The sequence below is a fragment of the Arctopsyche grandis genome, chromosome 7 (genome assembly GCF_051622035.1).
Source record: "Arctopsyche grandis isolate Sample6627 chromosome 7, ASM5162203v2, whole genome shotgun sequence".
Lineage (NCBI taxonomy): Eukaryota > Metazoa > Arthropoda > Insecta > Trichoptera > Hydropsychidae > Arctopsyche > Arctopsyche grandis.
Window position 1 is genome coordinate 10,851,383 of NC_135361.1, and position 25,162 is coordinate 10,876,544.

Consider the following 25,162-nt stretch of genomic DNA (forward strand, 5'->3'; position numbering starts at 1 on the left):
AAAGAACCTGTCAAACAACAGCGGTAAAATGACCGTGAAAATTCACCCGACCTTTTTGTTACTACTCCTCAATTGGACATGCTTTAGAATTTATAACAAAATTTAGACAATTCTATATTATATTTATATAATATAAGTATGGTACATATAAAAGCTGCTATTGTGACATTTCCATTTCTATTTCGACTACCGGGTTGTTTACGCTTTGTGCTCCAATTTCACCGGCAAACAAAACCAATATTGAAGTGTGTCCTGTAATAATTTACCTTGATTGTCCTTGTCGGTGATACCTACACGAACTGGTTTTGTTTTACTACAAATAAAGTCTCCTTCTCGGACGACTGTTTTTACAATTCGAGCAACTCTACGATCACTTGCAAAAGTCGGAATCCGGTACTACCTTCTCGTTGATAATTATAATTTGTAGAGGCAACGTTTCTGTGACTCATTCGTTTCACGCTATTAAGCACAGAAGTGTTTGTCGGGTGATTTGAATTTTATCTGAAATATTTCCTCGTATATAATTTATTGCTGTTACTGGTCAGCTTCCTTTGAGTTTCAGCCATACATAAAAAAATAAAAATACATTAAAATCTGACATGTGTACGAAATTTTAATGAGTAATTAAGATTCTTTAGGAGTCTGATATTAATATAAGGGAACTAATTATTTGGTGGGTTAAAAATGATCAGTTAAAAATTAAGATTAATGATCAGTAATTTATTAAATAAGTGATAAGTTAAATAATATAAATGATCAGTAAATATTCATTTTTTTGATCAGTAAATATTCATTTTTTTGATCAGTAATTAATTAAATAAGTGATCAGATAAATAATGTAAATGATAAATAAAACCAAATAAATTATAATTGTTGACAGTTGGATGATAGCGCGTCGCCCATCCTAGATTTTAGCAGCCAAAACTTATTTATTTAAGAGTCAGGTTAGGTTAAGTTAAGTTAGGGTTGGCTCTATTCATTTAAGATTAGGTTGTTAAGGTTGGTATTTATTAATTTAACAGACATGCGAGAACCGAGGCAGTTAGACTGAAATGAACCTCGAGCGAGGGGCGAGGACTGAGGGGGTTGAAAACGGAGAGGGGTCAATATTTGTTTATGAACGATGTTCAATTTGTTAAAGCCGGGTCAAACGCATATGCGAGAAAAAGTCAGTCCAAGGGAAAAAACAAAAATCGAGAAGCCAGTAGCGTCAGCAAGTGATAGAAAGCCAGTTGAAAAACGAATTCAAAGTCCAAGAGAAAAGTAAGAAATCAAAACACCAGTGAATGTCAGATTTTATCAACGCGTGGTCCGGCGTAAACAAAGAAACGCACGCGGGTGGAGAGTACACTACCAAAAACTATACGATATGGCAACATTGGCTCTACTTCATCTGTCAAAATGCGTAAAACTGTTCGTTTAATTTAATAATTGATAATTTATTTTTTAATCTGATCATTTTGGTTTAATTACTGCTCATATTATTTAAATACTTATCATTCCATTGATAAGTAACTGATCACATAGCAACTGATCAATAAAAACTGATCATTTATTATATTCACTGATCAATCCATTATTTTAACCTACCAAATGTTTTTTTTACTCATAAAAATGTGAATTTTTTAATGATCGGTTAAATAGAGGCTTTAATATAATTTGAATTATTTGATTAAATTTGTAATTTTAATATCAGACCACGAAAAAAGATTTTTTTTGTATAAAAAATGGTTTTTCTTGATATTTCAAAAAAACGCTTTGAAAAAATAAATTGTTTTGGATTTGTAATGAAATAGTGAAAAGTAAATGATTATTTACGCACCAATGCCCAAATTGTCAATTTAGTCAATTTTTTATATAAAATATTTAAGTATCATGATGATTGTTGTATTTTCCTGTATCTTTATATACCAATATAAAGAAAAAAAAATTGTTGACCAATTTAGTTTAATTTGAAGTTAAGAGATGGCTCTTTATGGACTTAAATGAGCTTTTAAGTGTACATATACATAGATGGCTTCAAAAATCATCATTTTTTATTGAATTCGATATTGTTCTTGGTGTTTTTTATTGGAGTTTTGTCACCTGAAAATTCCAGACGTTTATAAAGTGTACAACTGGCAATTATATTATAAAAAAATAAAAGAAAAAAAATATGGTACAAAAGTTTTTATTTAATAAATAGGAATTTGTCAAATTGCACATTTTGTATGTAATATACATACTTACACATGGCAATGCACAGTTGAAATTTATAGATTGCTTCATTCGTTCACATCCGGAACGAAGAATCGATCTTATTTAGTGTCTTTGATTTTTGGCAATTGTTTTCAATTTAGGTGAATCATAATATCTTTTGGGATAATATTTGGCTTATTTACTTAGTGGATGTAAGTGTGAGAAAGAGGGGAAGAGTAAGCTAAAGGAGCGGGGTAGGCGGCTGGAGCAAAAGCTGGGGCATGATAGGCAGCTGGAGCGAAAGCTGGGGCATGGTAGGCGGCTGGAGCGAAAGCTGGGGCGTGGTAGGCAGCTGGAGCAAAAGCTGGAGCAGCATAAGCGACTGGAGCGGCAGCAACAATCGGGCTTCTTACGGCTACCTGAAAAAAAATGTTTGTTTGGTTAAAAATTATAAAATTTAAATTCTGTGTACAAGTGGAAGAAAAACTATACTAATTTGTATGAAAAACTATAAGAGACTTCAACGACAAGTAAGTTATGAAACCCAACATAAAAGCCCGCACAGATCGGTTACTAAGAGTTGTATGATATGTTGATTGTAATATTATTTTTCTTTTAAGCACTACTGTAGAATTACTTTGTAGGTGTTGGCATAAGAGGTGGCTACGGGCAATGCAGTTTTGACGATTGGTGAGCTGTAGGCGAGCGGTGCAGAGTAGGCCAAGGGAGCACCGAAAAGGGGTTCTGGTTTGGCAACAGCCACGGCCACGAGGGCGGAAAGTACGATCTGAAAAAGAGATTTATCATGTAATGGCTATGCATAATTTCGAAAAATATAGAATGTAGTGCAGAAATAGAAAGTGTTCAATACTATGGTAAAAATAAAAGTAGTTCAAATCTTATATTACATACATTAGTGAAATCGGTTAAAATCTTAAAATTGCACTTTATAGCAATATGTCTTTTAATATTAAATGAAAAAATAAGGAAGATTATTAACACATATATATTATATATTTAATAAGCTATAATATATGTTTATAGTTATTCATTTTGAGAACATTAAAAAAGGGTTTCTAAGGGCAAATTTCGCAGGTGATTTGTGATAATAATTAGATTTTTTAATGTACATACATACATAAATACATATGTACATAGACTGAAAGAATTGAAACAAAAAAAGTGTTTTTATGATAAACACAGAGAGCAAGAAAGTAACGTACAGTATTTATAATGTTGATGAGAGTTATCATGGAATATTCTATTATTGATTTTAAAACATACAAGTTGTATTATGTGTTTACTCGTTTTTTAAATTAAGGAAATTTTGAAAATTTTAGTTCAAATAAGAGAAGCAAAATATGTTTACTAAAAACAAATACAGATTGAAAAACTTTTTAAAACTCAAGGGGTTGTTTAATGAATTTAGAAAATTACAAAGTAACAAATAAAAAATGTGTAGAAAATTGTTTAAAATACGAAGAAAGAAAAATAAAATATTAAAATTCAAATAGAAACAACAATATTAGAGGGACAAAAAATAAATTAATCGTCGAAGAAGAACTATGAAACCCATTAGCTTTATGGAAATAATCAAGCTAATTTTTAAAAAGGTTCAGATTACAATAATTCACCTGTTTACTAGGTAGATTATTCCAAATTTTTTTTGAAAAGAAGGAATCCCTAATTTTTTGTTTGAAGTTTCTTTTTTATAATCAGTGGTATCTATCAAGATATATTTTCAACGTTTTCAAACTAAAATTTAAACGATTCAATAGAGAAATGTCAAAAAGTTGGAATAGAATTGGGAATCGAGATAACTAGATGCAGTGGAGAGTCACAATCCTTTCGAAACGATAGCACTCACCAGCTTGAACATTTTGGATTAGTTTGGTTGTTTACGTTCTTGCCAAGAAGCTAGAATGTGCTTGAATGAACGATCTGGTCAGCTTATATAGTGATTTCAGCCAACTCGCCCTTAGACGAGATCCCTACTCAACAGCCTTTGACGGTTGCGTATCTGGCCGCTGGAAACGCAACGACCGCAAAATCTTTATGCAAAAGTGTCAACGGCAACGCGGTAACGACAATTAGACCACCTTATGTCACTGACATGTGTGCGTGTGAGTGTGGAATTGTGCACCTACGGGCATTAGTATGCCACTTGACATTGTCGTCTCTCAGGCTATTGGGACATTCTCAGCTGTCTCATACTGACCGTGCGTGCCATTTGGAAAATTCTTACAATTTCAGAAAATTTTATTCAATGATTATTAAATTTTGTGGAAGATTACAGCTTTACATTGATGACATATCAATGAATAATAATAATAACAATAATAGATTTTTTTATTACAGACGATAAGTAGAATAGTGCAACCCCCATCGTCCATATAAATGGTTTATAGAAAATACAAATATAATAATACGATAATAATAAACAGGGTGTTTGGTAGCTCGATACAAAGCCTTGAGGGGTTTGATAGCTTACATAATTTACAACATTTTGATCTACACATACCTAGTCCAAAGTCTTACAGTTTTTTTTATTTAATTTTTAAAGATTTTTAGTAAAAACACCAACATCTCACAGTTAATTGCTAACACTGCCCAAGTTAATCTAGTCATGTTGGTCAGTTATTATTGTTTTGTTTGTCTAATGTTTATTCAATCAAATAAAAACAAATACCGATATTTTTTTTGTATATAAAAAAATAACAAAAATTATTTTAAGAGGTAAAACCTTTATAAAAACATGTACGTATTAATAATTTTTGTTATTTTTTTAAATACAAAAAAAATATCGGATTTTTCCTACTAGACAAATTTTTGAAAACTTATGGTGCCTCTATTATTTTTTGCTGTTAACACTGATGTTTGTATTTGTTTTTATTTGATTGAATAAACATTAGACAAACAAAACAATAATAATTGACCAACATGACTAGATTAACTTGGGCAGTGTTAGCAATTAACTGTGAGATTTTGGTGTTTTTACCAAAAATCTTTAAAAATGAAATAAAAAAAAACTTTCGACTGCGGTTTGTGTGGCTCAAAATTTTCTAAATTATGTAAGCTATCACTCATTCAGGGCTTTGTATCAAGCTACCAAACACCCTGTATTTACACATAATAATGAATAAATTATATTATTCAAAAATCTATTTTACTCCCAGATGTGAAGGGATGTGATAGAATATTAAGATTTCTTCTATTGTAGTAGAATACGCTAAAGTAAATTAGACTTAAAGAATAGAAAAAATCATATTTATTATATGGACATAGTTTTATGTAATTGTTCTAATCCTCAATAATATGAATACAAAATAGACAAAAATGTACGTATTATATGTACTGTTATGTACCTTCCTTATCAATGACAGTCATCATCAATAAGACTCCGATAACGCGTCCGCAAATGACGATCAGCACACGCAGAACTCAAAGGCAACGACCCTTCGACGATTCCAGAAGAAATAATTCATCAATCATAAAACAAACGATGCCCGACAAGTGATGTCATCAGGACTCCGAAAACGTGGAAGTCGTTTACTCATGGCAATCATTAAAAGCACATGTACATAGCACGCTCGCCTCGTAAATAGTTCATCGCTTGCATCAAATACACGTGCCCCAAATATACACGTGAAAATTCATTAACGCATGGCACACGCTCAAACGAACAATCATCTCATCAGGCCACTGCGACACATGTTCTGGAAACAAAGTAAAAACATTTATGTGTGGCGCTGAACCCATAAAACCACACACGTGTCCTGAAATTAGGTCAGCGCATGACCCCATTCTCAAACTAATGACGTCCTGGCGCTGAACCCATAAACCCACACATGACCGAATAGACGCGCATCGTAAATAGGTCGGCATTGAATACGTATAACCAGAAATCAGGTCATTGCACGTCTCGAGAACAAAGACACGACACGTGTCCTGGAAATGTATATAAAGCGATACGCCAGCCCCAACACCAGAGAGTATTCCCCTGGAATCCGACCAGCATACTTCACCGAAGAGTGAATCACTGGAGATCGACCCGATCACATCTCCGAAGAGTGAACTTCTGGAGCTGAACCAGACCACTTCTCCAAAGCTCCAACCTCTTCGTATCAATTGAACAAGGATGGACGATCCTCTTTCAAACTCAACTGAGTTTCCCTTCAGCAGCCAAACTGAAATCCACCTGGAACAACACGTCTACAAACGGACACTCCAGCATCAACCAAGAGGATCCACTACTGTCAGAAGCAACCAGCTAAACCGCACTTGACAGAAATAGTCCTCATCGCATTTCGTCAACCATCGAACTACGAGCAGTAAAATCCGCCGAAGCAACTAGCTTCAGCGCAAGCGGTGAAAATCAGCACTCAAATGCATTTCGCGATAGTGAAATAAGTTCTACGTGTCTCATATTAAATTATCATTGTTCCAAAATCTCGTTTCTTCGAATATAAAATATATGTAAGAAAAATGTAACATTTTTAATATTCAATAAAATAAAACTTGGTTAGTTAACCAAGTAGTTTAAAATTTAAATAATTATTTCTTTGGAACATAACAGTACATACATATATGTACACAGTAAATAATACTTGTATTGTCATTAATAATTATTTGTCATTTATAATGTAACGTATAGTAATTAATAGTTGTACTGTTATTTCTTTTACTGTCACTAGGATTTGGTCTATAATAAAAAAGGGATAGACAAATAACATGGATAGGAATATAGCAAATAACCTCTTTTTATGACGATATATTATACAAATACGTTCATATGTAATTGGTACTAAATACATATATATGGATTTTAAAATTGAAAAACACACCTCGTTATAAATATTTTTATGTTTTCTAATTGTAAATGTATACATAATGGATTATTTTTGTTGATAATTATAATTTATAGAGACAACGTTTCTGTGACTAATTCTTTTCACGCTATTAAGCACAGAAGTGTTTAACGGGGGTTCAAATTCCTTTGAGTTTTAGCCATGCATAAAAAAATAAAAATACACTAAAATCTGACATGTGTACGAAATTTTAATGAATAATTAAGATTCTTTAGGAGTCTGATATTAATATAAGAGAACTAATTATTTGGTGGATTAAAAATAACTGAAATGATCAGTTAAAAATTAAGATTAATGATCAGTAATTTATTAAATAAGTGATCAATTAAATAATAAACTTTTAAGTGTAAATATACATAGATGGCTTCAAAAATCATCATTTTTTTATTGAATTCGATATTGTTCTTGGTGTTTTTTTATGAATTTTTGTCATCGGAAAATTCCAGACGTTTATAGAGTGTACATAATTAACTGGCAATTATATTTTAAAAAAATAAAAGGAAAAAATTATGGTACAAAAGTTTTTATTTAATAAATAGGAATTTGTCAAATTGCACATTTTGTATGTAATATACATACTTACACATGGCAATGCACAGGTGAAATTTATAGATTGCTTCGTTCGTTCACATCCGGAACGAAGAATCGATCTTATTTAGTGTCTTTGATTTTTGGCAATTGTTTTCAATTTAGGTGTATCATATTATCTTTTGGGATAATATTTGGTTCTTTCGTTTGGTTTATTTATTTAGTGGATGTAAGTGTGAGAAAGAGGGGAAGAGTAAGCCAAAGGAGCGGGGTAGGCGGCTGGAGCAAAAGCTGGGGCATGATAGGCAGCTGGAGCGAAAGCTGGGGCGTGGTAGGCGGCTGGAGCGAAAGCTGGGGCATGGTAGGCAGCTGGAGCAAAAGCTGGAGCAGCATAGGCGACTGGGGCGGCAGCTACAATTGGACTTCTTACGGCAACCTGAAAAAAAAAAGTTTGTTAGGTTAAAAATTACAAAATTTAAATTATGTGTACAAGTGCAAGAAAAACTATACTAATATGTATGAAAACTATAAGAGACTCCAACGACAAATGGGTTATAAAACCCCACATAAAAGCCCGCACATATCGGTTACTAAGAGTTGTATGATATGTTAATTGTAATATTCTTTTTCTTTTAAGCACTACTGTAGAATTACTTTGTAGGTGTTGGCATAAGAGGTGGCTACGGGCAATGCAGTTTTGACGATTGGTGAGCTGTAGGCGAGCGGTGCAGAGTAGGCCAGGGGAGCACCGAAGAGGGGTTCTGGTTTGGCAACAGCCACGGCCACGAGGGCGGAAAGTACGATCTGAAAAAGATATTTATCATTTAATGGTTATGTATAATTTCGAAAAGTATAGAATGTAGTGCAGAAATAGAAAGTGTTCAATACTATGGTAATAATAACAGTAGTTAAAATCTTATATTACGTTAGTGAAATCGGTTAAAATCTTAAACTTGAACTTTATAGCAATATTCCTTTAATAATCATCGAAGGAGAACTATGAAAACCCATTACTTCTATGGAAATAATCAAGTTAATTTTTAAAAAGGTTTAGATTACAATAAATCACCTATTTACTAGGTAGACTATTCCAAAATTTATTTGAAAAGAAGGAATCCCAAATTTTTAGTTTATTATCTATAGACTATTCCAAAATTTATTTGAAAAGAAGGAATCCCAAATTTTTAGTTTGAAGTTTCTTTTTTATAATCAGTCCTATCTATCAAGATATATTTTCAACGTTTTCAAATAAAAATTGAAACGGTTCAAAAGAGAAATGTCAAAAACTTGGAATATAATTGAGAATCGAGATAACTAGATGCAGTGGAGAGTCACAATCCTTTCGAAACGAGAGCACTCACCAGCTTGAACATTTTGGATTAGTTTGGTTGTTTACGTTCTTGCCAAGAAGCTTGAATGTGCTAGAATGAACGTTCTGGTCAGCTTATATAGTGATTTCAGCCAGCTCGCCCTTAGACGAGATCCCTACTCAAGAGCCTTCGACGGTTGCGTATCTGGCCGCTGCATTTGTAACGACCGCAAAGTCTTTATGCAAAAGTGTCAACGGCAACGCGGTAACGACAATTAGACCACCTTATGTCACTCACATGTGTGCGTGTGGGTGTGGAATCGTACACCTACGGGCATTAGTATGCCACTTGACATTGTCGTCTCTCAGTCCATTGGGACATTATCAGCTGTCTCATACTGACCGTGCCATTTGGAAAATTCTTATAATTTCAGAAAATTTTATTCAATGATTATTTGAAAGTTTTGAGGAAGATTGCAGCTTTGCATTGATGGTATATCTACGAATAATAATAATAACAATAATAGATTTTTTTATTCCAGACGATAGGGAGAATAGTGCAATCCCCATCGTCCATATAAACAATTTATAGAAAATACAAATATAATATAATAATACAATAATAATATGTTAACATATAATAATGAATAAATTATATTATTCGCAAATCTATTTTACTCCCAGATGTGAAGGGATGTGATAGAATATTAAGCATTCTTCTATTGTAGTGCTACTACTCACATCAAAATTGAAAATGCGTGGAATACGCTTAAGTAAATTAGACTTAAAGAATAGAAAAAATCATATTTATTATATGGACATAGTTTTATGTAATTGTTCTAACCCTCAATAATATGAATACAAAATAGACTAAAATGTACGTATTACATGCAGGGCCGACGAGAAGGGGGAGAAAGGGTATGCAAATAACCCGGGCCCAGATTTCGAATGGGGCCCGGGGCCCCCGCAAATAATATGTACATTTTTAGCAAAAGCATTATTTGACCTTTATAGTTTTTTACGGTTTTTTGGACACTAAGCAAAATGGTATAACTGTTTTCGAGTAACGGATCTTACCTACTTATGGCATAATAACATTTAGGGATTCTGGTGTTCGGAATGGTCAGTTCCTTCGTCACAATATCCAAAACAAATAAGTAAAATAACCCTTGGCTGATTCAAGCAGGTAACAAGCGGACAATTAAATGTACGAGATTAGTGCACATCGATAGCAAAGATAAAATCTTTCACATATACCTAATTGCAAATTTGCTATGAAACTTTTAACTTAAAATTATAAATGTGATGCACGTGCTATTCCTAGAGTAATTCAACATAAATATACTAATAAAATATTGATTTTAATCGTTAATAGAATCTGTTTGTCTTTCGACTTTAGGAAAATACATTATTCAAACATGTTAAAATTTTGCTGTATAATTGCTAACGGTAGACTGGATTTAGAATATTTCAAATTAAAGTTAGTTTTTAAATTTTTGCAGTTTGGCTTAATGGTAGCGTATGTATTTAGCACCACTGAGGTCGAAGGTTCGAGTCCTCGTCAAACTGCTGGTTAGGTTTGGGGGTTTTGTGACTCCAAATCGATCGTTTCTTTATCAGAGTTTGCCAATTTTATCTGATCATTGTTGAAACGGTTCCTGAAAATTGGTATTAGTTCATTTCCTGTTGTCACAAAATCTGTGTGTATAATTTGTAAAAGTTATGCACAGTAATCTGAAATCTATAGACATCTCTATAATTTCGTGTTTATTATATGTATAAAAATTGTAATAATAATTGTAGACAAAAATCTAAAAATAAATAATCCATAGATGTATCTATGATTATTATTTCTGTACTGATTAATTGTTATATGCTATGTATTCTGATTGTATATGTATTATTGTATTTCTGACCGTTATCGTACACTCGTCGCATTGGAGCGATCTGTAATGACGAGTGTATATTGATTGTAACAATAAAATAAATAAATAAAATAAATAAATTTATAATATTTGTCGTTTACGAATTCATTTTTAATATTCAACTTTTTTCTATGTAGATTATTTTAACCCATAATGAACAGGTATCAATCTGAAGTATGTATGTAAAAAATCATCTCAAACTCAATACATTATTACCTACTATGTACCTGCTTTTCCATAAATAATATAAGTTGATATTTTACGGGTTTTTTTATACTATATGTTTAATTTTTATTTCATGTATGACAGCATTATTTTTTGAAAATGAAACCATTTTTACTTTATCTGTGTACGTACTACGTAGTAAAAATAGATGAAGTTTTGTGATCATGCAAAAATTCGAACTCGAGATTTTGACTGATTCTAACTGAGAATTGACCACCGATCACGTTTTCATGATCTAGAAAAAATGTGTGTGTGTCTGTGTATTTTTTGAACACCGTCAGTCCAATCGAACTGAAACATGGTATTAGATACTGAAATTCTTATCGACACGACATGAATTTTTTTCAAATTTGTAAATTGACCGGAAATGATACTTCTATATTGTTCTTGGTGTTTTTTGTGAGCTTCTGTCATCTAAAAATTCTAGACGTTTATAGAGTGTATATAATTAACTGGAAACTATATTGAAGAGTATTCAAAGGTAAAGGGAGTCAAGTCGAGGTACAAGAAAACAATCAGGTAGGTTCCAGTTCTTTAATGCTGATGTGATAGCTATATTCCTAGACGATATTAATATAAGAGAACTAATTATTTGGTGGATTAAAAATAGCTGAAATGATCAGTTAAAAATTAAGATTAATGATCAGTAATTTATTAAATAAGTGATCAATTAAATAATGAACTTTTAAGTGTAAATATACATAGTTGGCTTCAAAAATAATCATTTTTTATTGAATTCGATATTGTTCTTGGTGTTTGTTTTATGAATTTTTGTCATCGGAAAATTCCAGACGTTTATAGAGTGTACATAATTAACTGGCAATTATATTATAAAAAAATAAAAGAAAAAAATATGGTACAAAAGTTTTTATTTAATAAATAGGAATTTGTCAAATTGCACATTTCGTATGTAATATACATACTTACACATGGCAATGCACAGGTGAAATTTATAGATTGCTTCGTTCGTTCACATCCGGAACGAAGAATCGATCTTATTTAGTGTCTATGATTTTCGCCAATTGTTTTCAATTTAGGTGTATCATATTATCTTTTGGGATAATATATAGGCTTTAATTTGGTTTATTTATTTAGTGGATGTAACTGTGAGAAAGAGGGGAAGAGTAAGCCAAAGGAGCGTGGTAGGCGGCTGGAGCAAAAGCAGGGGCATGATAGGCAGCTGGAGCGAAAGCTGGGGCGTGGTAGGCGGCTGGAGCGAAAGCTGGGGCATGGTAGGCAGCTGGAGCAAAAGCTGGAGCAGCATAGGCGACTGGGGCGGCAGCAACCTGAAAAAAAAATACAATGTTTGTTTAGTTAAAATTACATAATCTAAATTCTGTGTACAGATGCAAGAAAAAGTACACTAATGTGTATGAAAAACTACAAGAGATTTCAGCGACAGGTAAGTCATGAAAACCAACATAAAAGCCCGTACAGATCGGTTACTAAGAGATATATATGTTGGTTGTTATGAAATTTTTCTTATTAGCACTACTGTAGAATTACTTTGTAGGTGTTGGCATAAGAGGTGGCTACGGGCAATGCAGTTTTGACGATTGGTGAGCTGTAGGCGAGTGGTGCAGAGTAGGCCAAGGGAGCACCGAAGAGGGGTTCTGGTTTGGCAACAGCCACGGCCACGAGGGCGGAAAGTACGATCTGAAAAAGAGATTTATCATGTAATGGCTATGTATAATTTCGAAAAATATAGAATGTAGTGCAGAAATAGAAAGTGTTCAATATTATGGTAATAATAAAAGTAGCTAAAATCTTATATTACGATAGTGAAATCGGTTAAAATCTGAAACTTGAACTTTATAGCAATATTTCTTTAATAATCATCGAAGGAGAACTATGAAAACCCATTACTTTTATGGAAATAATCAAGTTAATTTTTAAAAAGGTTTATATTACAATAAATCACCTATTTACTAGGTAGACTATTCCAAAATTTATTTGAAAAGAAGGAATCCCAAATTTTTAGTTTGAAGTTTCTTTTTATAATCAGTGCTATCTATCAAGATATATTTTCAACGTTTACAAACAAAAATTTAAACGATTCAATAAAGAAATGTCAAAAAGTTGGAATAGAATTGAGAATCGAGATGACTAGATGCAGTGGAGAGTCACAATCCTTTCGAAACGAGAGCACTCACCAGCTTGAACATTTTGGATTAGTTTGGTTGTTTACGTTCTTGCCAAGAAGCTTGAATGTGCTAGAATGAACGATCTGGTCAGCTTATATAGTGATTTCAGCCAGCTCGCCCTTAGACGAGATCCCTACTCAAGAGCCTTCGACGGTTGCGTATCTGGCCGCTGGAAATGCAACGACCGCAAAATCTTTATGCAAAAGTGTCAACGACAACGCGGTAACGACAATTAGACCACCTTATGTCACTCACATGTTTGCATGTGGGTGTGGAATCGTGTTCCTACGGGCATTATTGTCGTATTGTCGTCGCATTGTCGTCTCTCAGGCCATTGGGACATTATCAGCTGTTTTGTGGAAGATTGCAGTTTTACATTGATGACATATCAAAGAATAATAATAATAACAATAATAGATTTTTTTATTCGAATAGTGCAATCCCCATCGTCCATATAAATAATTTATAGATAATACAAATATAATATAATAATACAATAATAATATATTTAAATATAATAATGAATAATTTATATTATTCGCAAATTTATTTTACTCCCAGATGTGAAGTAGGGTTTCTGACCCGGGTCGACCCGGGACAGACATTCCCGGGAATTCACAGATTTTATGTTGTCCCGTGTCCCGGGAATTCTTATCTTTAATCCCGGGAATTGGATTTGAAAAAATTTTGAAAACATACAACATTTTCACGACTGCACGAAGGGAAATAATAAATCAAATACACAAAGAATCGTAAAATATTCTCAAAAATTAAAATCGAAGAAAGAAGAAACCTAAAACTGATCTTTTTAACACAAATTTTAAATAATTCTGATTTTATACCGAACAAAACATTCTTTAAATGTTGTATAAAATTGAATGTAAATCTTACGGTGAAACTATTATGAAGTGAGTATATCCTTATTTCCACAATGGAAGAAACTCTTTTAGATTCGGATGAAGATGAAACAATTGTGTGTTTGACGATGAATGAAGAATTAAATACGGAGTTAAAGACGAATATACAAAATAACGTAAATAAAAATAGCCTCGACTTTAAAAAAAATTAAAATATACATGCTGACAGGAGAAAAAACCGATACTTTTAAATAAGAAAAGGTTAGTAAAAATTGTTTTCGTCCCTTTTAACAATAAAACCAACTGCGACCGAAACTGAAAGAGATTTTTCCATTGCTGGAAATTTTTGTACCAAATCTAGAATTAGACTTTCGGATTCTCATTTAAATATTTTATTATTCTTAAGAAGCTACTTTGAATAAGTTCACTTTTAAAACTACATGTTTTCAAGTTAATAGATATATTATGTATTGTTTTGTAAATAAATAAATATTTTTTTATTAATAAAAAATATATTAAATTGAAAAAAAAGTTTTTTTACATTTGTTCCGGGATCCCGGGAATCCCGGGAACGATCCCGGGCTCCGTCCCGTGTCCTGAAAATTGAAAAAGTCCAGGAAATCAGAAACCCTAATGTGAAGGGATGTGATTTTTTTATTCCAGACGATAGGGAGAATAGTGGAAATGAATAAATTATATTATTCGCAAATCTATTTTACTCCCAGATGTGAAGGGATGTGATAGAATATTAAGCGTTTTTCTATTGTAGTGCTACTACTCACATCAAAATTGAAAATGCGTGGAATACGCTTAAGTAAATTAGACTATAGAATAGAAAAAATCATATTTATTACATGGACATAGTTTTATTTAATTGTTCTAACCCTCAATAATATGAATACAAAATAGACTAAAATGTACGTATTGTATATGTACATATGATATACATATGTATATGTACACAGTAAATAATACTTGAACTGTCATTTATATTGTAATTTATTGTAATTAATGGTTAAGCTTAAAATTAGATAAAGTATTGAACGTTGGGAAATTGTGGAAAAAACATCTAACATAATAAAAAAAAAACGTTTTAAGTATATATTCTTGTATGTGTATAAATAAATAATGTACGTTGTATCTAAATATGTATGTATGTACATATTAATCAAAGAATCGAATTTTGTGTTCTATTTTTTCTGAAATGGTTTGTTATGTTGATAGGAACTTTTTATATATTTTTTAATAAATACATGTTAATAAGTAATTTAAATACTTTAAAGTAATGAATTCAAGAAAATGCTATTGTTAATGCTATCGATAAAAAAAATATCGTATCGAACTGATTAAAATGATTTTATCAAACAATAAATACACTGCTGAGAACCTTTCTCAAAAAGTATAAAAACAATATTTTGATTAAAATAGATTCTCCACATATGGAAGAAAATAAAATTTTGCGGAAAACTTGAACGAGAGCTACGTGATCAGAATTAAGTGATCAACCAAAGAGATTCTCCGCAACAGAAAAGAGACAACTATTTTATATCATTCGACTTATTATACGGAAAACTCTACCATTTCCTCGAATCGTTATTGTCCCAGTAAGCGACTGAACACTACAATGCTTTCCAATAAGTTTTTGAAAACAATATAATAACATTTACAATATGACAATATCATAAAATTAACTCTTCCAAAGCTTTTTTTAATTGATACTATCCACAAGCTATGGTCATTATACTTTTATGGTGTTTTAATGTAAATCCGTCCACATTTTTCTCTACATTAACAATAGACTCGTATTAAAGTTGATTAGCGCAAATTATACTGGATAGGTATGTGCATTCAACTTCCAATTATGTCTACCATTGACCGTAATAATAAATCGAATGTTAATTCGCGAATGTCGTGCGTATTTTTTCCATTTTATCCGGTCGATTTTAATACGAATTTGTCAACAACACTTGTTTTAAGTACAAACAAACTGAATTTAAAATGTCAGACTTATTTTTCTGTGTGTGAAAATGGATGTGTCGTGTTTTCTGTCGTATTAGGTATACTTGTTGTATGTAATATTCTGAATTTTAATTGTCGATTGTCCTTGTTTATTTTTGCCATATTTGCAATTGACATGATTTCGCTTCTTTCTGTCTTTGATACTATACCGTTTGATCTCACATAAATCTACACCAGGCTATGGATCAAGGTTGCTGTTTGAATCTATACGTGACCATCGTTCGCAAAAGTCACCTTTCTACATTCGTAGTGTGCTTAGATTTGACGATTCCTGGAAACCATTTGAAAGGAGCTTTGATTTGAATTAATAAGTTAAACAATTTATAATATAAAGAGATGGATTCTGATCAGCATTATATTATCTTATGAAGTTTTGAATATTTGATTAAAAATATATATCTTATTTAATATAATCACAAATGACTTGGAGCATTTTCGGTGTAACTGTAATTAATATAAAAATTTAATTTCATATACAATGTATGTATATTTTTATTTATTGAATCAATCCAATCCAACAATTGAATACTCCAACGTGATGAGTCTGATATTCAGATTAAGAATTATTTTTAATAATTATTTATTAAACACGACATCTATGACCAAACAATCAACAGCAACAGAAACATCTATTGACAAATTTTAGCAGCACTTTTTAATCGGCAAAAAATGAGATGCTGAATGGGATAGTATGGGGCTGCCAATTTGTTGGAACCATTTCAATGAAATCAGATAAATTGGCAAACTCTGATATAAAACGATCGACCTTATCCAAGGTCTGGCCAGCAGCATACAAGATAGAACCCGTGACCACACAATTGAAAGATTTACATTGATCTATGCTGTTGATAATGAATTATAATGAATTTCCGATAAAAATTATTCAATTAACTGAATAAAAATCAGAGATCTGGAGCAACCACTTTTTAGATTTGCTCCGCTCCAGCTCCACTCCGTTCTCTGAATAGTTTTAATAGGAATCATATTATTTATCAACTTTATTAATTTTTTTAATATAGATAGATATATGTACATACATATATGAGATAAAAAATTATAAAAGCTTATGTATAGACAATTTATTTATTATTAAAATATTTAATATTTAATATATATCATGAAAATACATACATACATACAGTCCCTGGCCAGATGTTAGGGACACTTCGCAAATTTCATAAATTTTACGTACACTAGTAACATATATTATCAGAAGTGGGTTTACAAATAAGCAAATACGTATTTTTTATTGTTTCGTTTATATGTTTATTAAATAAAAATATGTTTATTAATATTTAGTGATGCCACCTTTATTTTTTAGGCAAAGAGATACTCTCTTAGGCTTACTCTCAATGCAAGCTATTATGGTTTTCTTCGTTTTTATTTAAAATTCTGTAGAAGAGCAGTATTACACTAATTCCTTTGTGTATGAATAGAGAAGGATATAAAGAGGAGCGCACAAAATAGATACATATTGAATACAAATAATTAAACTATACTACATGATGCGCACAAAGTTGTCCCAAAGTACCATAGTAGCAAGAATAGAGAAAATAATCAAGAATATAATTTGATCACGATGGAAAAATAAAAAAGAAAGTGTACAAATTCATTTATACAAAATAACAATAAGTGAAAAAATTATTTAAAATAAAAAATTAAATGGCAAAAATACATATATATTAAATAATAAAAACAATATATCGGAGCAGTGGAGCACTACAAATTGTTGTGCTCCGGCTCCGCTCCTACTCCGCGCATAAACTCGTTGCACTACTGCTCTGCGCTCCTCTCTAGATCTCCGATAAAAATAATTTAACGTACTTAAAATTATTTGCATTAATTCAGGGAAATGTGTAACTGGATCCTTTATTTCCCGTAAATATATTGTAGGTATGTAAATCAATCTACCATTGAATAAATTTAAATTAATGAAAGGTTAATTTGAATATAATTTAATTTAAAATCAAAAACACACACGAGGAGAAAGTCGAGTGTTGTGCACACACAGTTTTATCTAGATTTCAAGAAAACCGGTGTACGGTAATGTACGTTCATTTCGCCATTGGCAGGAAACTGCTTATCTATCTTTGAGACAATATATTCAAGTCGCGAACGCTTTTTGCATCGGTTGCATTTTATTTTCTGCAGCTGAAGTTGCAACACCGTCAGTGGCTGATAGCCACGGGCCATTGCCACGACTCTATGGACAGATATGATCGCTATAGTATACCAATATAGTATGTAGTATTAATAAGTAATTACCAAAAGACCATTAGTGACCAAGTTACATAGTTAGGACAGACCTTTTGAAACCTTCGACTGCGAAGGAATTTTTTGAAATGTTTAAGATTTAGATTTTTTCAGATGACGATTTTCAGTTACAACACACATACATAATGTCATTGAGGTGTCTTCTTCGATTTAGCAACGGTAAACTGTCAATTAAAACTGTAACGACCTGTTTCGGGTCGTCGCTGATACGAATACGAATTAGTGATGACCATCGATCGCTCAATTTTGCAACCCTTTCTCCGTTTTGTCGTATCGAAATCTACATATCTTTCTCGAATGTGCAAATCTCCTATCGGTGATTCGTATCGTACACTTGACAGCAAACGTGTTGGCGTATGTGAATTCATAATAAAATATTATAATGTGATAATTATGCATGTGTTTTGAAATACAATGTACAATATAGGTAGTATGTACATACAGTACGTGCATATCATAGATTGGAGTCAGTTTTTAAATATCTTTTTTTTATATTCGAAATAATTTTAATGAGCATTTATTTATTTATCAATTCGTCGAATCGATTTTGTTAGGGCAAGTGAAAGTATTGAATATCCAAAGCGAAACACATACAATACATATGTATTATTCGTTATTTCATATTCTGGAATGTATTTTTAAATGTGTGCATGTAAGATGTACACATTCGAATGAAATATTAACGAAATGCAGTAATATAATTAAAAATATATTTATAGGAGCTAAAAATTATAAAATTCTGTTCTCATACGCTAAAATGTAACATTTTAATCTGCTTTTTTTCATAAAATTCACGTATTTTTTTATTTAAAAAAAAAAATAGATATCTAAAGAAGCTTTCAACAACTTTCAAAAACTTTTTACACATTAAAAAATAATGATTTTCGAAAAAAGACCGCTACCGCTACAAATGGCCGTCGTGACGCGCTTTATATGGGACGTTTGTCAAAATGACGACTTTTGAATTATTGTCTATCAGTCAGAATTAATCAAAATCGACTCAATCAAACGCTCTATAGGTGACTATTGTGCAGTTGTTTTTTTTTTTAAAGTAAAAGAATCTAAATTATTCCAAAAAATATATAAAAATATGAAAAAGCCCACTTTTTAGAAATTACTAGCTGCATTGCCCGGCTTCGCTCGGTATTTCTAATATAAAGTAAGATAATTACAAATAGCAAAAAATAAAAATAAAAATACAATAAAAATAAAAAAAAATTAAAAATTAAAAAGAAAAGTAAAAAAATAAATAAAAATATGTATACAGCAGAATCCGGCGCCATACAAAAATCGAATCGGCGCCTATGAATCGAAAAAAAAAACACCCATCCTACCAATAGCCAAGCAACCAACCAATCAATGATACATAGAAAATTCTCTTTCCAAATTATATATTAGATTTGTTTTTTTTTTATTAAATTGACTGTCACGAACAAACAAACATATATCTCTTATAAAAAATTATATGTATAACAGAATCTGGTGCCTGCCCCCCCCACGGCTGAACCCCCTAAGGCTCCGCCCCTGGCATTTGCGCCCCCTAGGGCTTCACCCCCGGCGCGAAGGCGGCTTCGCCCTCGGCGCATTTGCCCCCGGGAATCTCGAATCCTTTTAATCGGAAAAATCGAATTATTTGTTCGATGACGTCAAGGATTTCTACGACCCAACGAACGAAGGTTACATACTTACATACATATAAACAAAGTCTCTTTCCAAATTATATATTAGATTGTCGAGATAAATCGATTGATTGGAAGACATTGCTTAAAATCAATAAAAAAAACATAAGTGTTTTTCTGATACGATTCAAATTTTCGATCAAGTCCATTGTGGGAAATCAAAATAATGAAAAAGAAAAATGTTTGCATTTTTCGCCACTATCACAGTATAAAGGAAAAGTATAATTCCTTAAAAATAAAAATAGTAATAATATTTATTATTGTATTAATCCAAATGTTGTGCCAATTATTTTTCGATTGGGTTTGGTCCACTATTACGCATTAGAGTGCCGATGAATTTTGATGAAGTCAAGACGCCTCGTTTTTCTTTCAGACTCCATTGAATTGTTGAATATATGTATAATATTTGACAGTGCTTTTGTTACATTTTTGAAGCGAATTTACAATGGAGAGAGGCCAGAAGTAAACGTCTCACGGTCCGCGTACCCTGTCTTGGCCAGTGGCTCTAAACACACGTGGCCATAACGTGATACGACCTACGCAAATATTGACAATGCGCACAATAAAATGAGTGACCTTTCTTGCGATGCGGGTCTCGAGCGAATACAATTTACGACTGCCAAATTTATCTGAGATTATAAAAGCTTTTATTTAAATGAAAGCATATACATTTATAGATTTCAAAAGGTTTATAATCCGTACGATTAAAACGTGTTTAATGACGTACGAAAGAAAATAATTTATTTTACATATGTACATATCATGTAAAGATCTTTTCATATATATATATAAATATATATATATATATATATATATATATATATATATATATATATATATATATATATATATATATATATATATATATATATATATATATATATATATATATATATATATATATATATATATATATATATATATATATATATATATATATATATATATATATGTAAAATGATAATATATTTATTTATTTATTTTAAAGTTCAGACCATTGTGGCATTACAGGAATTCCTAATGAATATAACACAAAAAAAATCAAAATAACAATTAAACATAAATTAATACATAACGAAAATAATATACTAATTAATTATACATAAAAAATACATTTAAACATAAACATAAATACATTTATCCATACATAAACATAAAAAACTAATAGCATTTAATAATAACAGATAACGTAAAAATATCAAATATAAAATATAACATAAGGAATGTCTTGCACCTACAGCCAGTTCCAATAAATTAAAACCAACTGCAAATACAAAACATCCCTGTGAGGCCCAAATGGAATAGAGTAAATCAAAATTCCACTCATAAATCACAATCAATCATGAAAACAATGATGAGCGCAGACTACCAGATAAATGGATTAGAGTAATATCAGACAATTTACGCTGACTAAGGTAGAATATAACACATTCAGTCTCAGCAGCAACGATTTCATATGTCGAATAGCTCTTAGAATAGGAGCGATTCGAAAAAGAACTGTGCGAGCAGGAGGTACAGCCCTCAAATGATGATGTCTACCACGCACATACGTAGTTAGGGACATAAAGTCCCAACTGCTCCAGCAACAAAGGGCATGACGTATTACCACGTAGTAGCTGGAGAACGAAACGAATTAATGAGAAGTTTCTCCGAAGTTCAAGGGAATTATACCCAAGAATGCCCAAAAGGAAATGAGTAGGGTAAAGATTTCTTCGTTTCCTATATATGTAAGAAACGAAGAAATGCTTATATATCACATAAGTACATATGTCAAATTTTGATGAATGATGAAACAATCTTTAAATTTAAACTGCGTACGCTCTAGTTTATAATTTCTTAAAATAACGTACATAGTTGCTGTTTTGTTATATATAGTTTTATTTATTTTGTTATATAGGCATGAAGATTGCCCATCGTTGCTGGAACAGTTGGGACTTTATGTCCCTAGTAATTATGTGCAGGGTAGACATCATCATTTAATGGTTGTACCTCCTGCCCGAATAGTTTTTTATCGAATGGAGCTATCCGACTTCTCAATTAAATCGTTGCTGCTGAACCTGAATGTGATATTTTCTACCTCAGTGAGCGTATGTTATCGGAGATTATTTCAGCCTATTTGTCTGGTAATCTGGGCTCATCATTATTTTCATAATTGAATGTGATGTATGAGTTGAATTTTGATCTTTCAATTTAGGCCTAATGGGGTCACTTGTCATTTTACGGTGTTTAGGCAATAAAAATATTATACTTTTAGGTATTGGGTTTTTAACGATCACATATTTTGAATATGATTGTTTTCTAAGATTTAGGTTTTCTAAGATTTAGGTTTTCTAAGATTTAGGTTTTCTAAGATTTAGGTTTTCTAAGATTTATGTTTTCTAAGATTTAGGTTTTCTAAGATCTAAGATTTTAAGCAATTTTGTGGGTGCTTTCGTTGTGGTAACGTCAAAATCGAATACGAAGTAATCAAAATGAACAAACGCGCCCAATCACTTTGACAAGCACTGGATTATCATCGCGGTCAATTTCCAATAAAATGGGATGTTCTTCAACTACTGTTTCAAGATTATTGAAAAAAATAATCGAATCTGGAACCTTAGCTCGTAAGAAAGGGAGATCGAAGAGAGAGAAGATCGCCAAATCACCCGATTATCTTTACTTGACCGATTTAAACCTGCCGTATTGATAAGAAAGGATATGTCGGAACAATTTTCCATCAAAATAAGTAACGCAACAGTAAAAAGGCAATTTAGAGTAGCTGGACTTTACGCTCGGAGACCTTCAAAAAAAAAAACCACTACTCACTAAATGAAGAAAACCCGATTGAAATAAGCGAAAATTCACGAAAATTGGAGTGTAACAGATTGGCGACGAGTTATATTATCTGATGAATCCAAATTCAACCTCTTCTCTTCCGATGGTTTTCCTTATGTTTGACGAAAAGTTGGTGAAAGATACGACGAAAAATGTACCCTGAAGACAGTTAAAAGTCATATGATATGGGGATGTTTTTATTACCATGGGATTGGGCGAATAGAGTTTATGCAAGGTGCCATCAGTGAAATAAAATATAAAGATCCTGGAAGAAAGTTTCATTCCGTCGATGGAAAATCACCTTTCGTATTGTGATGACGTCATTTTTCAAGACGATTCTGCGCCTTGTCATCGATCTAAATTGGTGTGTAATAATTTTATTTTATAACATTGAATATAATTTATAAAATCTCGATCAAAAAACTGAAATGACTTTTTTACTTTTTTTTCGGTTCAGGACTATTTGCAAGAATTGGGTGTCAAGACACCACCATGGCCTGGGAATAGTACTAATTTAAATCCAATTGAAAACTTATGGATGGCTATCAAATATAGAATAAGCAGAAGCAATTTATTTTGTCTCAAATTATTAAAAGAAACAATAGAAAAAGTGTGGTATGAAGATTTTCCAATAGAGATTTTAAAAATTTTAACAGATTTCATGCATAGTCGAAAAGCAGTGATAAAATCAAAAGGAGGTGCAACAAATTATTTTTAAATACATACATATTGTAAAATTAACTTCTTTTTACTAACCTCTTCTTAGTTCGGAATCGATTTTGTCGTGTGACGAAGTTTGGGTTATTATCCGATCGTTTTCAAACTTTGCCATTTTGCTCAGTTTGGTCATCAATATAAGTGAAAATAACGTCCGCTATTACGATGTTGGAAAAAAGATAGATTAAATTATTACTATTCTATTCTATTCGAAAAACTTTGAGGCAATACTTTGCCATGTGGTGCTCACTGTACATGGAATATTATATTTTCATTTATTTTTACTTTATTTTGTCTCACTATACTGCTATTTTGTATTTTATTCTGCATGTGTGCCAATTTAAATACAATAAAATAAATACTAAGGACTAACTCTAAGTAAATAGGTTAACCATATATTTATTAATGTTACAATGCATCATTATCGATCTAGATAATGGTTTAAGTAAATATTATTATTATGCGAAAGATTATCTCGGTTTTATAGAGATTTTACATATACATATGTACATATGTAATACGTATCCTCAAGAATACATACATATGTATAATCCGTCTTCAAATTTCATGCTGATTATTTTTTTATTTCTGTAATATGTGTTCATATGAAATTTACATAATGAACAAGAATACCAAATGTTTTGAACAATATTGCCGGAATATATCAATTTAATGACGGATATAATGGAGTGAATTGGGATTAATACAGATTATTACCCGTTTCAAACAGGTGCATCTTATTGAAATTATATAACGTAGATATACATATCCACATATGCATCTACAGAGGTATATATATTAGATAAATTAAAACTAATCAAAAACAATACATCCATATTTGACGTGTGCTGCAATACAAATTTAACCGTATATTTGAACGAGGTATGTGTCATAATAAATAAGCTATTATTTACTATACATTTTTAGATTATTATTTAATTTTTAAATGCTTTTTACTATTCATAAATTAAGTTTACAATAAAATTACAATACATATATATCTAGGTACATAAGTAGGTCTATCCTAATAGCAACTTATCCAGTGATTATTGTCTATTTTACACATTCTATTTCTTGTTAGTGCTATTTTAAAGTTATGTAGTATATGTAAGTACATATATATATATATATATATATATATATATATATATATATATATATATATATATATATATATATATATATATATATATATATATATATATATATATACATATATATGTACATCATAATATAAATATAGTCTAAAAATATAATATAATATATATAACCTCAATAATACATATAGATTGTAATAGAAATGGTTCTATTTACCTGTGAATTATCTTTTAGTACGACAAAATAATGTGAATGTTATAATATAATTATATTTTATTTTATTATTATTTTGAAATAGTAGATATACATATACCAGGAAGGCTTAACAGGTAAGCCCCAAAGCGCCTTCCTAGACAATTAATTACAAAAATTGAAGCATTTGTTATTACAAAAATCGCTGTATTTCGAGAGGCTGAAGAAAACGATAGTAACAATTAAGAATGGTAAATAGGTTTTTGAGCTCTATTTCCTATTATGCTGTACATTAACATTATAATAGTATAATACTATGATTACTAACAAAATTA

The 25,162-nt window shown here is 31.2% G+C and overlaps 2 protein-coding genes across 2 annotated transcripts in view; one reads left to right on the forward strand and one right to left on the reverse strand.

Annotated features, from left to right (window-relative positions):
* The window catches only part of LOC143914760 (uncharacterized), a 1,424,209-nt gene that overhangs the window by 783,452 nt on the left and 615,595 nt on the right, over positions 1 to 25,162 (forward strand). The gene's annotated exons all lie outside the window — the stretch shown is intronic.
* LOC143914056 (uncharacterized) lies at positions 2,382 to 4,057 on the reverse strand. Its single transcript, XM_077434147.1, has 3 exons — positions 4,046 to 4,057; positions 2,816 to 2,965; positions 2,382 to 2,597 (listed from the first exon to the last, which is right to left on the reverse strand). Exons 1-3 carry the CDS (start codon positions 4,055 to 4,057, stop codon positions 2,382 to 2,384), a joined length of 378 nt encoding a protein of 125 aa, XP_077290273.1.

Excerpts from the sequence above, each read along its gene's own strand:
- LOC143914056 (XM_077434147.1), bottom strand. Across the intron at positions 2,598-2,815 it reads CTTATGCCAACACCTACAAA|GTAGCCGTAAGAAGCCCGAT; the intron begins GTAATTCTACAG and ends ATTTTTTTTCAG.